At 49.8% G+C, this 15,291-nt stretch overlaps 2 protein-coding genes across 2 annotated transcripts in view; both read right to left on the reverse strand.

Annotated features, from left to right (window-relative positions):
- The window catches only part of KLHL12 (kelch like family member 12), a 28,054-nt gene extending 27,167 nt beyond the window's left edge, over positions 1-887 (reverse strand). Inside the window, exon 1 of the mRNA XM_007456159.1 lies at positions 823-887. Coding sequence (XP_007456221.1) covers positions 823-887 — 65 coding nt within the window. The remainder of the gene's footprint in view (positions 1-822) is intronic.
- A 4,650-nt stretch (positions 888-5,537) lies between these two features.
- ADIPOR1 (adiponectin receptor 1) lies at positions 5,538-13,316 on the reverse strand. Its single transcript, XM_007456160.1, has 7 exons — positions 13,082-13,316; positions 11,297-11,413; positions 10,103-10,274; positions 9,473-9,659; positions 8,066-8,253; positions 6,734-6,927; positions 5,538-6,385 (listed from the first exon to the last, which is right to left on the reverse strand). Exons 1-7 carry the CDS (start codon positions 13,220-13,222, stop codon positions 6,257-6,259), a joined length of 1,128 nt encoding a protein of 375 aa, XP_007456222.1. The 5' UTR covers positions 13,223-13,316; the 3' UTR covers positions 5,538-6,256.
- Positions 13,317-15,291: the final 1,975 nt, after the last annotated feature.

Here is a 15,291-nt window from a genome sequence, read left to right on the forward strand (position 1 = left end):
TAAGCCAACTTAGTTTCACCTCTGGAGATGTGAGAAAGGTCTGCACAGACCCCCCCCCCCCCGCCCCACTTTACGGTGAAGACCTTCTCGGGGGGGTTACGACCTGGCTCGGCCTGTCAAACCAACGCTACCCCAACGCGGCTCGGTCTCCCTCCCGGGGTTCTCGACCTCCGCCCTCCGCCCCGAGGTGACCTGGCCCAGGGCTCCCGCGAGCCTCCTGGTGGAGCGGCTGCGCCGCGGAAGCCTTGGGCGGCGTCGAATTGCGGAGGGGCCGCCTTCCCGGCGGGTGAGGAGCGATGCTGTCCTACCCGACAGCCTGCAGGCGGAGGTCTGGGCGCTGCACGCCAGTAGTCTCCTCCTCGCCCGGAGGGGACGACGGTGGGAGGGGCGAGAGGGAAGGGCGTCGGCCGCCGCCCCCGGGCCACTCACCTGCGCTCCGGCCCGTGGGCTGGGCGCGGGGCGAGCGGGCGGCCCGGGAACAACCCAAGCGCCGCCGCCCCGACCCGGAGGCTCCGGCGCGGTCCCGGCGGCCGCGCGCGGTGATGACGTCACGCCCGACCTGTCACGTGAGTGGTCACGTCACTTGACCCGCGGGTGTGCATTGCCGGCTTGTGCGAGCCTGGAGAAAGCAGCGAGGAGGGTTTGGATGACTGGGGGTGGCGAACTGGGGGCGGAGGGGGCTTCGTGCGCGAGTGCCTGGGTGCAGCCCCAGCCAGGTTACCGGCTGAGACGATGTTCCCCAGGGCCGCGAGGCGCGGCGGACTGAGAGGATTCCAAAGATTTCTAAGCTAAGGGGCTGACTGCAGGGCGTGTTTTACCTGACAGGTATTCAGGAGCCCTCTTACATCGAGAAAACCCACGGAGGCTTCCGATTTCTTCACTTCCATTGTCCACAATGGCCTTTTCGGGCCGACCATCACTGTGCTGAGAATCCTCTGAGTCCTTCGACCATGGACTTCAGCGTTCTCTGCATCACAGTCGGGCCTGTCATCACCACTGGGTGGTTCTCCTCTGCTTCTGCACTCCGAGACAGTTAAATGGAAGGAACTTGCGGTCTCTAGAAGCTGCACACTGCGAGGGAGATTGCGAAGGATCTTCTTAGAAGTCCCAGGAGTCTTCATCTCCCTATTCTGCTTCTGCTGCCTTTCACAGCTCTTGGATGCGGAGCTTCTGATCGATTTCGGCACACTTATCTCAGTAGTGCAGAAGGGAATGAGGTTCCTTGATTCAATTCATGTGAAGGTCCAAACCAGTTGTGTTTGTACTGTTTTCCTCTGTGGGGCCTTTGATTCTTTAGGGATAATAAAACTATAGCCAAGTGGGTAGCAGTCTAATTTTACGTAGTGTTTCCGTCCCTCATATCGTATCTCTGATCTAAAATTCTCTGATTTACATATTGTGAGTGCAGGATTGGTACAAGTTTTATGGGGGGCATTTTGGAAAAGTTCACCAAAATGATGAATGCAGATATCCTTTAACAGCGATTTTAATAAATCTATCCTGTGTATACATTCACACACATGTAAAATGATGTGTGTGCAAGGTTGTTTGTAGATTGTACTTAAAACAAGTTTAACGCCCATCAGTAGGGGACTGGTTCAGTAACGTATAGTACATCCATACAGTTCAATACCATGAAGTTGAGAAAACTGTGCATACTTTGCTATTAGTTGTGTGAAAAGGTTGGGGAAATATAAATAGTCGTATTTGCCTGTACATGTATAAAAATTGCATTTGGAATAATACAAAATAGAGTAGTAACAGTTTCTTTGGAGAGAGGAACTGGTTGGTTGGGAGACAGGGCAGGAGGGAGATTTTTTCCTCTATATATTTTTATGCCTTTTGAATTTTGCATCATGTGAATTAAAAATATGTATAATTTAAATTAAAATAATCCCTTGTTTTCTGGTTGCAGAATAGCACCCACATGCTTTAATGATATTGCCTAATTCCTGGCTGCTAAACTGAGTTTTTCCAAATATGAGAGGGAACTTAATAAAAGAGGCTTTGTTTAGAATATGCGCACTGCTTTTCCTGAGAGTAAAAGATGGAGAAACTGCTAGCAAGAAAGCCAGCACTGTGGGAACTAGTTCAGGCTTCTGTTTTCTTCAAGGGCACAGCCCTAGCACGCCCTGAAGTGCTTAAGTTGTGGGAACACGGTCCTCAAGTGAGAATATTTCTAGTCGTTTGGACATCTGACTCTGCGCTACAGCCCAGACTGATTCTGAATTTCTTAAGTCCGTTGTTGGAGGGCTGTGTCTGGATGAGGTGAGTCAATCACCCAGGTTCCACACATTGCCCTTTTTGTTTGGACTCCAGGGATGACTCTGGGTGTTTACAGCTAGTGAAGGGTTTCAGTGAGGAAAAACGGGGATGTGCTGTGGAACTCTAGATCAAGTACGTAGAATATAGGTCAAATCTCTAAACCAGCTAGGCAGAGTGCGTTGCATTTTTGTGCCACCAGAGTATGGCAGAAATGAGAATGCGCCTCTTAATTACTGAATGTAATCATAGCAGGGCCCCGATTGCTGCTTTGAAATTCATTGTGAATTTGCACCCAGGCCTACCTCATGCCTCCCAAGGGCTGGTTCCTGCCCCTGACCAGTGATAACACAGATACTAAGGAAGGCACTTTCTGGGGGAGATGGGACTCCTCTGTGAGCCGCTTTTACATCAAGGACTTCTCCCAAACATAGGGCTGTGCTGAACCTTTCTTAGATTGCAAGACAATAGATGTTCTATAGCTACAGATTAGTCTCTTCCCAAATTGTTTACTTATTGATAGGAAGAGGATAGAGTCAGATTCTTAGCTTTTATTCTTGGCCTCTCTTTAATCAAAACTTATCAATGTTTCTGTCATCACTTACTTTTCTCCTGTATTGCCTAGCACACCGCAGGTCCTCAACAAGTATTTAGGAAGTGCATGAACCATAGCATGCAGTTAGAGAAAGAAGGTAATATTCACCTGCTGCTAGTTAGTTTTGGTAAAGGGAAGGGATAGTGAAATCAGGATTTTTAAATGATCTGAGGCTTTAGAACCTGGGGTTTAAGTCAGAATGATCTGGATTCAGATACTGCAATCCTGTCATGTTGTGAAAAAGTTTTGGTCTTTTGGGGCCTTAATTTCTTCATCTGTGGAATGGGATAATACCACCTACTTAACAGAGTTAAAAATAAAGACATAAAATAACATGAAAAGTACAAAGAAGATGCTCAAGACATCAAAGAAGATGTCTCACTCAGACTGTTTCCCTGGTCCTGTCTACTGGAAGATGATGAAGCACATACACATGGGGTCTCACCAATTGCTAGGGGTCTCATATTTCCTCAAGTACAACATGGGTGGAGTTGGACCAGATGTGGTCCATTTCCTTCCAGTTCTTTCTATACTAGTGGTTGCAAACTCAGATACCTCCGGGGTCCAAGCAGATGACCACACTGCTGGGTAGGGCCGAGGATGAACCTGAGAGTGCAGCCCTCTGTAAAGACACAGCCGCTATTGGGCCGAGGCTGACTGTTTCCAAACAGGTCATGTTTGTGAATGTTTGCGGCCTGCAGGTCAGCAGTTTGAGACTTCTGCTATCAGCTCCCTAAGTACTTTTTTAAACTTAAAAATGTTTTGTATTAAACAGATATACTTACTATATATGCAAGAAAAAGTGATCACAGTATAAAGAATACCCAGGTATGCACCTCCAATTTAATAAACACAAGCTTTACTTTAGAAATACCCAGTGTGTTACCCTGTCCTTTCCCCTTCAGAGGTATAGCCATTTTTCTGAATTAACATTTCCTTTTTTAAAGTATTTACCATGTTTATACCCTTAAGCTATCATTAACTTTGCACATTTCAGAACAGTAGTACATCAGTGCAATCACACCAGATATATTACTCCAAGTAGCCCCACTCCCTCCTCCGAATCTTGAGATTCAACCATGTTGTCATCACTGTAACTAGCTCTCACTGCTAAATAGTGTTTCAGCATAAGAATAAACCAAGATTTATTTTTCCACTCAAAGTTCTGGACGGTTGGCTTGTCTGTAGTATGTTGCTACTAGGCAAAGCTACAATGAATCTGTTAGTACAAGCTAAGTTTCTCAAGGGTAATTTTTTTTCAGAATGTGAGTTGTGACCCATTGATGAGTTATGAAACTTAGTGGGTCAGACCAGCATTTTAAAAAAATTTATTTATTTTTGGCTGTGTCGCTGTGCATGGGCTTTCTTCAGTTGCGGCAAGCGGGGGCCACTATTCATTGTGGTGCACGGACTTCTCATTGCGGTGGCCTCTCGTCGCGGAGCACGGGCTCTAGGTGTGTGGGCTTCAGTAGTTGTGGCTCGCGGGCTCTAGAGCACAGGCTCAGTAGTTGTGGCACACAGGCTTAGTTGCTCTGCGTCATGTGGGATCTTCCCAGACCAGGGCTCGAACCCGTGTACCCTGCGTTGGCAGGCGGATTCTCAACCACTGTGCCACCAGGGAAACCCCAGAACCAGCATTTTTTAAATGAAGTAACCTAGGATAGATACCAGATGCATCTCACATTGTATTGTTTCATGTAATGTTTGAATGTTATGACATGTATACTCCACCATGTCCATAGTGGTCCTATGGTTCCACCAGCAGCATCTGGTCTGCTTCACATCCATACCAACACTCAGTCTTAGGACTTTTAATTTGTGCCCATCTGGTAGGAGTAAAATGGTTTATCAGTTTGGTTTTAATTTACATTTCCCTGATTACCACCGGAGATAGAGATTTGTTGGCCTAGTTGGATTATTTTTTAAAAAGATCACTTGTTCTCCTAGTTGTACAGATTTGACCCTTAAAGTGAACCCAACTCTGTAACTCAAGAAGATTCCCATCTGGGGACTTCCCTGGTGGTCCAGTGGGTAAGACTGCACACTCTCAATGCAAGGGGCCCGGGTTCGATCCCTAGTCAGGGAACTAGATCCCGCATACATGCCACAACTAAGAATCCACATGCTGCAACTAAGAAATCTGCATGCTGCAACGAAGATCCCTCGTGCTGCAACTAAGACTGGCGTAGCCAGAAATTAAATTAAAAAAAAAAAAGATTCCCGTCCAATGCCTACACTAGCTCAGAAGTGACTACTGTAGGCCTTTTGCATCCAATGAACGGAACTCGTTGTCAGGCTGGGGAAAATTTGCAAAGGCACAAAAAGGCATGGAATAACCTCTTGACGAGACCTTAATCAGGGCAGTTTTAAAAGAACTAAAGTCTAGAGTATTAATATCATGTAGTAGACCTTTGATGCTCACAGGTGGGTGTCTTCTAATTACTGAACTCTACTGCAGCATGACACCAACTTCTCCAGGAAATGTCTGTGCGCTAAGTGGAGACACGTAAAGTGGCCTGGAGCAGCATGTGCTAGGAGTTCAGTTAGGCTCATTCGCTGGCCCGCACACGCCAGCCTGTCAATACCTATGATTCAGATTTGTGCCTCAGCAGAATCTGCAATGATTTTACTGGTTTTAATCCTTTGGACTTACGTGCAAATAGCTGAGACCACACGTGTTAAATCTTTGAATGCCAAGTGTCTTCTGTACTCCTTTATTATCATCATAGTCTTTGCATCAAGATACATAGCAATGATAGCAGGTTTCTTTTTAAAGCTTAGTATTAAATATTAAATATCTTTCCCCACTTTAATTTTACATTACTCTGCCAAGAAAACATTAAAACTCAAGTTATTTGAAGCCTGGACACACTTCCATGATTAGCCGGCTGTGTAAAAGTTGGTGGCTTTGCTCTTCCTGCTGTGTGAGCAAGTCCAGGCCCTAGAAAGATGGACGAGGTTGTAATTGTTTCTCAAAAGTGTGCTACAAAAACGGATGGCCTGTTATAAGCCAGGTTACAAAGTCAAGACGGGGGTGAGGGAGGGACAGTTTCTTCCAGAAACAGAATTTCTGAAAAGTCCCAGTCCATCATTTTTCCCCAGAACGGTTGGAGGAGGGGTAAAATCTCAACATGAGCTTCAAAGCCCCGTCTCTGCGAGGGGACAGTAGTCGCCTTACCGAGGGGGTCGCGGCCACGCCTGCCCATCCCCACTGCTCTCAGCGAGGGAATGGAGAGTTTATTGCCCAGTGAGTGTGAAGTGGGCTGAAGCTCGGTTGGTTCTGAATTCTCTAAGAGGTTTCTTCTAGAAACAAGACAACTCAGACTCTTCCTCTCACTTCAGCAAAGAAGTTATTTTAAAAGCACTTGGGAAGTTCCTGCTGTGCCCTTGCGGGGCGGCTCAGAGGAGGGAGTCGTCAGTACAGCCCCCTTCCAGGCCATATCGGAACTCCTGAAGGTTGGAGACCCCGTAGAAGTGGACGAAGGCGGCTGCCACCACCAGGACGTGGAAGATCTGATGAGACTGGAACTGCAGGGACACAAGAGAGGGGCCTCAGGGTGATGGCACGGAAGGCTGGAGGCGGTGGAGAAGGCACTCGCCTCTCCTCGTTCCTCCCTAAAGTTTTTTATATCATAAAAGTGGCAGATTTGTTGGAGAAAAAAATCTTTAAGCCCTGTCAGGGATACGCCAAAATGTTACTATCGCTCACTCCCCTCCCAGCCATTTTCCCACCTACATGCACGGACATGCATGTAGGAACTCGTGTGCACCCCCAGACACTACCTGACCCGTGTCTCTCACTGCCTCTGACTCCGAGCTCTACCTGTGGGCCGGTCTCACCACCACGGGCCCCACTGAAGCGTCGTTTCTTTTTACCCATATGTCGAATTTTCCAGGGAAGAAGCGCTCAGGAATCCGCGCGGCATAAAGGCCGGCCCCGGCGATGTACATCACAGCCATGAGGAAGAACCAGCCCATCTGCCCCACCGTGGTGGCCTTGACAAAGCCCTCCGCGATCGTAAAGTGCATGGTGGGCACGACGCCGCTCAAGCCAAGCCCCAGGAACACCCCTGAACAAAGCAGACACAAGAGCGTCAGGCATGGAAACAGTACCACTTGGAAGGCACTGCTATCTCACTCTGATGAGCTACTTTCTGGTGAACGGTACATGTTTATTGGAAACTGAGCGCAAGATGGAGAACACTCAGCAGACACTCCTTTAACATTCAGAACGGGAAGAAGGCTGTGTAGATGCGGATATAGCTCTTCCCTCCTAAGGAGCCAAGAACAAACGTCTCACATTCTTAACTATCCGTGAAGCAGCCTAGGCGACCATGTAGGTCAGAACTTCCTGATGCCTGCCTTGGGTACAGAACTGACACGGTGAGGCCTCAGGTGGTTTGCCAGCCAGGGAGGAGCAAGACAGGCTTCCCATTAAGGTCAGGACCCTGACCTCCTGAGGAGACAGAGAGACCCAGACTGGAAGTCGTCAGTGGCCACTGGACAAAAAGTAAATAAACGGACAGACAGAACGGGTGCCGGCTCAACACCACCACCGTACACGCAACCGCAGGGCAGGGACTGCCTCTCTGTTTCTGCAGACGGCCTTGGTAAAGCATCAGTCTGGCACATGGTTGGCACTTGATGAATACTTAATTATTTTAAATGAAGGTTAAAACACAGCAGATGTTAAGTCTAAAGGGACCGACGACTAGTGCTAATCGATGTGTTGCTGCGAGTAATAAAGCTTGAGTCTGGATGAGACAACAGGAAGATGTTTATGCTCACAGCCATCATGTTACTTGGTAACAGTGTTTATGCCCAAGGTATTTTACTTACCAAGCAAAGCCTTCCATTTCTTAGTAAAATAACTTTGGGTGGTTTAATTTTAGCCCCTTGGTTTGAGCTCAGCACTGAGCTCAGTGACCCTCAGGTCACTAAAATGACTGCTTTGTACATTTTTTAACTTCCTCAAACCAAATATAAGAGCAGTCATTTCTATACTTGTAGCTCATTGACCAGGTTGGTAATTATCTGTCCTATTAACATGTTACTGAAATAGTACGAAACCTGGGGGAGAACTGAGCTTTGAAAATGCACGCTGTTTTGAAAGTTCTAAACACAGAACAGGGTCTGGGTGGGGCTCCAGGGTTGACCCCCTTGGGCTCAAGGTCCAAATACCTATGAGGTTTATGTCTTCCGACCCACCTGCTCTTGTCTGCCGGTGCTTAGGAGTGGCAAACCGGTCCCACTGGGCCACAATGATGGCAGAGATGCCCAGGACACAGACGCTGGAGAGGTAGATGAGCCGTGGCTGTGGGGAGCAGTAGAAGGAGTAATAGAGCCAGGGCACGAAGCTCCCCATGATGAGCAGGGCGATCCCTGAGTAGTCCAGCCTGAAAAGAGCCACAGAATGAGCGGAGCAGTGGAAGAAGTGAAGAGCTCCTAGGGCTTGTTTAGCTGGTTCTTTCTGTTCTCCGGCGGCTCTCAGATGTGACCACCCCCAGCCCCTCACTTCCCATACGATCTGTCCTATATCCTGAATCAAAATCCCATGAGGTCAAGCACTTCTATTTTGCAGTGGAAAAGTCTGAACTGTATCCCTTTCCGCTGGCTGTGAACAGCTACATCCCCCTCATGGATACTTAAATTCAGGAATTTCATCAGTCCAGCCAGTCTCCAGCTTCCACACAGGAAAGGCTCTGAGTATTCCCCTGTTCTGATAGGTTGAGTTCTAAAAACAAAACCCTTAAATTGGGAGTATTATTAAGGTGTACTGTTCTGTTTTAGTCAACTTCTTAAAGATAAAAATGTATTCTTGTTACTGGTGTTACTGAGAAAAACAAAATAACTCACCATCACCTCCAAAACCACCACCACCAACAACAAAAAAAGCAAACAAACAGAACTCCAGGCTCAGAACTGGGGAATAAGGAGAGCCTTAGAGAATGGACATCTGAGGCTTCCAGCAATATGTGGGCAGCAAAAATAAGCTTTACTGGACCGGTGGGTCGGAGCTCCAGCAGGATGAAGCACAGAAACTTTGCCACGTCCTGAACGGCTTGGACCACCAGGAAGGTAGGACAGGACTGGGTACTCGGTCCGAGAGAGCAGCCCACTGGTACCCAAAGTTTCACAAAGGGCAGCACTGCACAGGGAGAAAATATACCCACAACTAAGCTCCATCTGTTGAGGAGGCTGCAGTGAAACTTCTCACGAAGGACTTAAGAGAAAAGTTTCCTGGGCTTCCCTGGTGGTGCAGTGGTTGAGAGTCCGCCTGCCGATGCAGGGGACGCGGGTTCGTGCCCCGGTCTGGGAAGATCCCACATGCTGCGGAGAGGCCGGGCCCGTGAGCCATGGCTGCTGAGCCTGCGCGTCTGCAGCCTGTGCTCCGCAACGGGAGAGGCCACAACACTGAGAGGTCCACATACCGCAAAAAAAAAAAAAAAAAAAAAAAAAAAAAAAAAAGAGAAAAGTTTCCTGATCCTCTTATACCCGCAAAACAGAAAGCCCTTCCTCTGGCACATTAGGGAATCTTCAGGAGTTGCTGGAGTTTCCAGGACCCTGCCAGCACCTGGATCACAAGGTGTCCCTACCGACGTTCTTCTCACTCACTTGGAAAAGGTCCGAGAGACCTTCTCTGAGTGACAATAGACGGTGTGAAAGAGCCAGGAGAAGCTGAGGCAGAGCACCGCGCCCAGGAAGAACATCCCGAACACCACCTTCTCCTGAAGGGGGGCCATGAAGTACATGTTTGGTCTCAGCATGGTCAGGATTCCCAGAAAGAGAAACAGCACAAAACCTACAGGACGGAGAGAAGAGGCCTGAGGAAAAAGGCAAGGTGTGGTGATTTAAGCCAGCACTAAAGCTACAGGTTGAGCCGTGGGCACCGCGGTCGACAACTTCTGGAGAAAACCGCACCCGTCACACAAACCCAGACAGAAAGAGCATCCTCTGAAATGCTGGCGTTTTGTTTCTACCGCGGGGACTGTGAAGTGGGAGGAGCTGCCTGCACCGGGGACGGTTCTGACCACAGAGGACGTCATCTCCTCTGCTTCTAGGCCCCCCACCCCCGCCTTACAGACCAGCGACGAAGGGCCCAGCAAGCTCACTGGTAGTTTAAAGGCACGACGCCAGCTGTCAAACTGTCACAACAACGTTGCTTTTCTTTCCCGTGGACAAAGGCTGTACAAGTGCTGGTGTTTAAGGAGACAGAAAGTCCGATCCTCCACCCAGACCACTCACCAAGCAGGTGGGTCCAAATGTTGCCGGTCTCCGTGTGGATGCGGAAGATGCTCTGGAAGCAGGCGCGGAAGGAGGGCATGGGCGGCCTGTGGCCGTGCAGCAGGTAGTCGTTGTCCTGCAGCCAGTCGGGGAGCACGTCGTATGGGATGACCCTCCAGCGCCCCTCCCAGACCTGCAACCACACACTCTCTGAGCGGGGCCCCGAGGACGCGAGCCACCCCAAGGACAAGGGGTGAAGGAGAGCGTCAGCCTGGCTCCAGAGGGGCCCAGGGAACGGTGGGGCCAGCCTGGGGCCAGAGAAGCCAAGACACAGCACGAGCGAGGCCACCCCAGGACCGACGGCTCGTGAATGGCTTTGTCCTGTGTCATGATAGTTCACCTGGATATGCTTAGGTAAGTAGATAAGTGTTTCTCAGTCTTTAAAGAGAATATGGCAGGACCTCCCTTCAGCTACTTGAGTTTTAAAATTCAGTAGATGTAGTGAATGAAAACAAGGAAATAGAAATTATATATATGGTTTTAAAAATATACATTTACCCCTCTGCCCCTCTGCCCCCAGAGACTCTGGTGGCCGCCTGTCCATCCTTTCCCCCCTTTAGATACTACGTTCTTACTGGGTTGAGCCTATGACTTTTCAGAGCAGGGCTTCTTAACCTGGGACGTATGGACAATGGACAGTGTTGGAAATATGGATGGAAAAAAAATTTTTATTTTCAATCACTTCTAACTAAATTTAACATTTCCCTCAGTTGTAAATGTGAGCAAGTCTAGTATTAGAATTTGTGACTCTGTCACCAATAGAAATCAGATATTTTCATACACTAGTTTTGCAGATATCAAAATATTGTTTCTACTGGTTACCACTTAGAAATGATAAATTCTAATAAAATACATTATAGCTTGTCATGCATAGCTAACGTATTAATAAAGGTGCCATGTTACCGTATCACATTCTAATATTTTGATGGCTGCCAAAGGGACTGATAGCAAAAACGTTAAGAACTCCTGTTTTAGAATATATTCTGAGCAAGGCCAACACAGTAGGCAGTAAAAATTTAGCCAGATTCCCCTTGATTTACTTCACCGTAAAGGAAAGCAAGCCCACGCACAGGAGCGAAAGCTCTCCCCGCCAGGGCGTGCCCGCCAGGTGCAGGGAGCCCAGGTGAGCCTGCCCTCCCCCTTCCAGGACAGGACCTTGTACACAAACTCCTCCATCTTCTCCATGGCATGGTGGGCTTGCAGGGGCAGCGTCAGCACCCGCACCTCCTCCTCCTCTTCCTGAGGCACTGCGCGTGCCCGCTCTCCTTCGGCCTGCAGAAACGAAGGAACCACACACCCCAGGAGTTCCCTAGTCCAGAGTGAGCGATCCAGAGAAACCCCAACTCACTGCCCTCTGCCCAGCCTCTCTCCCACACTCTGGCCTTGTGGCCTTTTCTCCTACGGCATGACGGTGCACGAGTTTACAACTCTGTAAATGCTGGAGCGAAAGCCCAACGCAGCACACGGGGGACAGACGGATGGAGACTGGCACCCGAGGCACACGGGACTAGCGCACCAGGCCTACATGCTCTGCAAGTCCCAACAGCCCACGCTTATCGCTAAGACAGCGGTTCTGAACTTGCCCCATTTTCCCGAATATTTCTCTCTTCCAGATCACTGAATGCTCAAAAGAATGAAAAAGACAGAGTTTCAGAGATTCCCCTAACAATTTAAATCTGTGCAGTTCTCTGTTCTCTGGCTCTGGGGATGCCACGGTGACTGAAACTCTGCATCCACAGCAGCTCCCAGGAGAAGCAGGGCCTCAGAACTGGTTCCGCGAAAGAAGCTGCAGGCCCTCCCGAGCTGCACAGAAGCCTGACACACAGTGTGCAGCTCGACAGCCCTCGCCTCCCAAGGAGAGGCTCTGGGCCGTGTGCGGACAGCAGCTCCTCCTCCCGGCTGTTCTTTCCCCTGTGATGCTTCCTCTTAGATTTCACGACACAGACTGATGCAGACCCCTCTCCCCCTCCGTGACAGAGTCCTTAGTTTCACTCAGGGTGGCAATGCTACTGCAATTTTGCTCAGGCAAAATGAAAAGACCACACCGATGTGCATGAAGCGCTGCCAGGTGCTTTCAGGAAGGGTGGGCCCTGCTCCCCCAGCCCCGCCCCTCGGCGACACAGTAAGAATGAGATGGAAGAGCATGACAGGTGCCTGCCCAGGTGCAGCGTCCACACCAGCCCGTGGCGGCTACTTCCAAGCACTCTCTCTCTACGAGAGAGACTTCTACCTCGTCAAAGCTACACGCTGGCTTTTTTTTTTAACATCTTTATTGGAGTATAACTGCTTTACACTGTTGTGTTAGCTTCTGCTGTATAACAAAGTGAATCAGCTATACATATACATACATCTCCATCTCTCCTCTCTCTTGCATCTCCCTCCCACCCTCCCTATCCCACCCCTCTAGGTGGTCACAAAGCACCGAGTTGATCTCCCTGTGCTATGCGGCTGCTTCCCACTAGCTCTCTGTTTTACATTTGGTAGTGTATATATGTCCATGCCACTCTCTCACTTCGTCTCAGCTTCCCCTTCCCCCTCTCCGTGTCCTCAAGTCCATTCTCTACATCTGCGTCTTTATTCCTGTCCTGCCCCTAGGTTCTTCAGAACCATTTTTTTTAGGTTCCGTATATATGTGTTAGCATACGGTATTTGTTTTTCTCTTTTTGGCTTACTTCACTCGCTACAGGGGTTTTTGTTTGTTCATTATACGAAGCCCAGCCTAATCTTGCCTGACTGCTTCCTTGCTTCAACCACAGACAGGCACTGGTCACTTGCAGGATTTCAGGTCTTGTGCTAAGCACTGGGGTATAAGCAACCGCTTAGTGGGAAAAACAGATAAAAAGAGCTACACTACAGCGTGATGAGGACTGGGGTAGGGAGAGTCCCTTGGGGAGACCGACAGGCCTAAGGGGAGAGGCGGGCCCTGGGGGGACAACTTACTTTGGTTGGGCTGGCAACGCCCCGCTTGCCCTGCTCCTCTAGCAGGGGGCCCAGCTCAGCCAGCTCCACCGTGTCCGCCTCCCTGTTCCCGGCAGGAGCCCCACTGCCCTGGGCCACCACAGGTCCTTTGTGAGAAGACATCTGGCTGGTACCTCAATGCTCTGCGGCTTCAGCTTGGGAAAAGGGTGGGGTCTCTCGACCCCAGGGGGCAGAGAGTTCCTTGTGATGGAAGACACTGAAAGCAAACATAAACACCAAACACGAAGGGTGTCAATGAGCCAATACACAGGGACTAAGACACAGCCCCTCGACTCACAGCCCCTCCAGTCCTAGAGGCCAGTTAAGTGCTTTTGTTCTCCTCTTAACTACCACCCTTTACTTGGAACCTCACTAATCTTAACGATAAGGCTGAAAACCTAGTTGCATGCCTCCAAAGGATTTGTTTTTCCGCACCAAACGGTCACCACAGAAGAACAGCTACCCACCCGCAAGTCCCTCCCACGCGCACAGAGTGGAGTTTAGCCCACCAGCCCCAGAGCCAGTCTGCCCTGCAAAGTCCTGGCCCTGAGACTCAGGAGGCAGACGAGGAGGCCGACACCTGCTGTGGCCGCTGCGAGGCCCCCGGCTTAGACGTGAGCTAACTGCCGACTGAACTCGGCGGGCCTTACCTATGAATGCTGACACGTGTGCCTCGCACACAGAAGGAACTCGGCTGTGGGACAGGCGCCCAGTGGTTCGTCTCTCTGCCAGGCCCACTACTTCTCTCACAGGATCACAGCCCGGGCTCGACACCCGGACAGCAATAACCTGGACAGCTTTACTCACAGCCGCCCCTCACAGCAGCAATAACTCGCCTGCACGCGGGAGGCTGAAGGCAGGAGGCAGCCCAGCCTTGCCCTCTGCCACCAAACAACCGGCTCAGCGAGCCGTCCCAGCAGCCGTGGCTGATGACCCACGCGCCACGCAGACGAGCTTTTCAGAGGCCCAAGGCAGGCACACGGTTCCTGTAAGGAAGTATAGTCTTGAATCGGGCCCAGGGAGAGGAAGGCGTATGGAAAGGAGGGGAAAAGTGCCCCAAGATTTCCAGCCCCGCAGCAAAGGCGTGGCCTGCTCACAGCAGGAGGATCCAGAATATCCACATTTTCTTGCACTGGGGTCACCTGAGCCCCGAAAAGCACAGGGCAGTGCAAAGAGGGCCAGGCAACACCTGCACATGGGGCGAGCTGCATGACGGGGAGGAAACGGAAGCTCGGGCAACCCACACCTTTCCCATGGGCAGTCAGCACAGCCCTGCGCACCGCGTCCATCCCCGGTGGCTGTTCACAGACATCCACCTTTGGCATCTTGTACGAGTTCTTTGTTTACCCAACAGTGATCTCAATTCCTTCTCAGGGATTATCATGCGATAAATGCAGTCAGGTGAGGGCAATCCTCAAGTTTGAAAACAGTCATGCTATGCTCAACACACAAGCACAGCTGAAAGCTACTGGCAGAGCTGGTTCAAGAGAACAGACCGCCCATAACTCAGTGCACGCAGACCTGTCTTCGGTGTCAACACACAGGCAGTTCCTCTTCCTCCAAATGTGCAAGACTCTGACAAGAGGGACGCCAGCCCACAGTCATAGCCAACAACTGAGCCCAAGGAGAACAGGAAATTGGAGGCCTCTGAAACCTCAAGAGATAGGCAACTGACGTAAGCAGAAACACTGGGAAATCTTTCTCAACAAGCCGACCACAAAACACATCTCCTCAAAGTGAGGTACTACTGAATAAACAGCTTAATAAGAGGTAATTTATACTCTGGGGTGAAAACATAAATAGCTCCGGGCATCTCGGAGAAGTCTGAAAAGGGGAATACACTCAGCTATTCTAGAATACTGCTGCCAGCATGTGAGGGGTGGCCACTAGGGCTCAAGACAGATATACAGATACAGATATTCTCAGGTTCTGGGATACAACACTACATGGATCACAAATTTATACATACCCCTGATTTTGGTCAGAACACGTATTTCAAAATGAATGAATGAATGAATGAATGAGGCAGCATTCCAGCAAGAAGCATACGACCTATCAGCTCCTGCTGCTAATAGCTAAGGGTTTATGGACTTGTGCTTGTAGGGCTTCCTCCTGTCCCTCTCCCGAGTAAGCCAACACACTCACTGAATACTTAACAAATGTATTTAGTGCCAGTGCCCTCAGGCACTTTA

This window comes from Lipotes vexillifer, unplaced genomic scaffold, assembly GCF_000442215.2.
Source record: "Lipotes vexillifer unplaced genomic scaffold, Lipotes_vexillifer_v1.1 scaffold1201, whole genome shotgun sequence".
Taxonomy (NCBI): Eukaryota; Metazoa; Chordata; class Mammalia; order Artiodactyla; family Lipotidae; genus Lipotes; species Lipotes vexillifer.

Excerpts from the sequence above, each read along its gene's own strand:
- ADIPOR1 (XM_007456160.1), bottom strand. The coding sequence starts at position 13,222 with ATGTCTTCTCACAAAGGACCTGTGGTGGCCCAGGGCAGTGGGGCTCCT. Across the intron at positions 11,414-13,081 it reads GCGTTGCCAGCCCAACCAAA|GCCGAAGGAGAGCGGGCACG; the intron begins GTAAGTTGTCCC and ends TCGTTTCTGCAG. Across the intron at positions 8,254-9,472 it reads GTCTCTCGGACCTTTTCCAA|GCTGGACTACTCAGGGATCG; the intron begins GTGAGTGAGAAG and ends GGCTCTTTTCAG.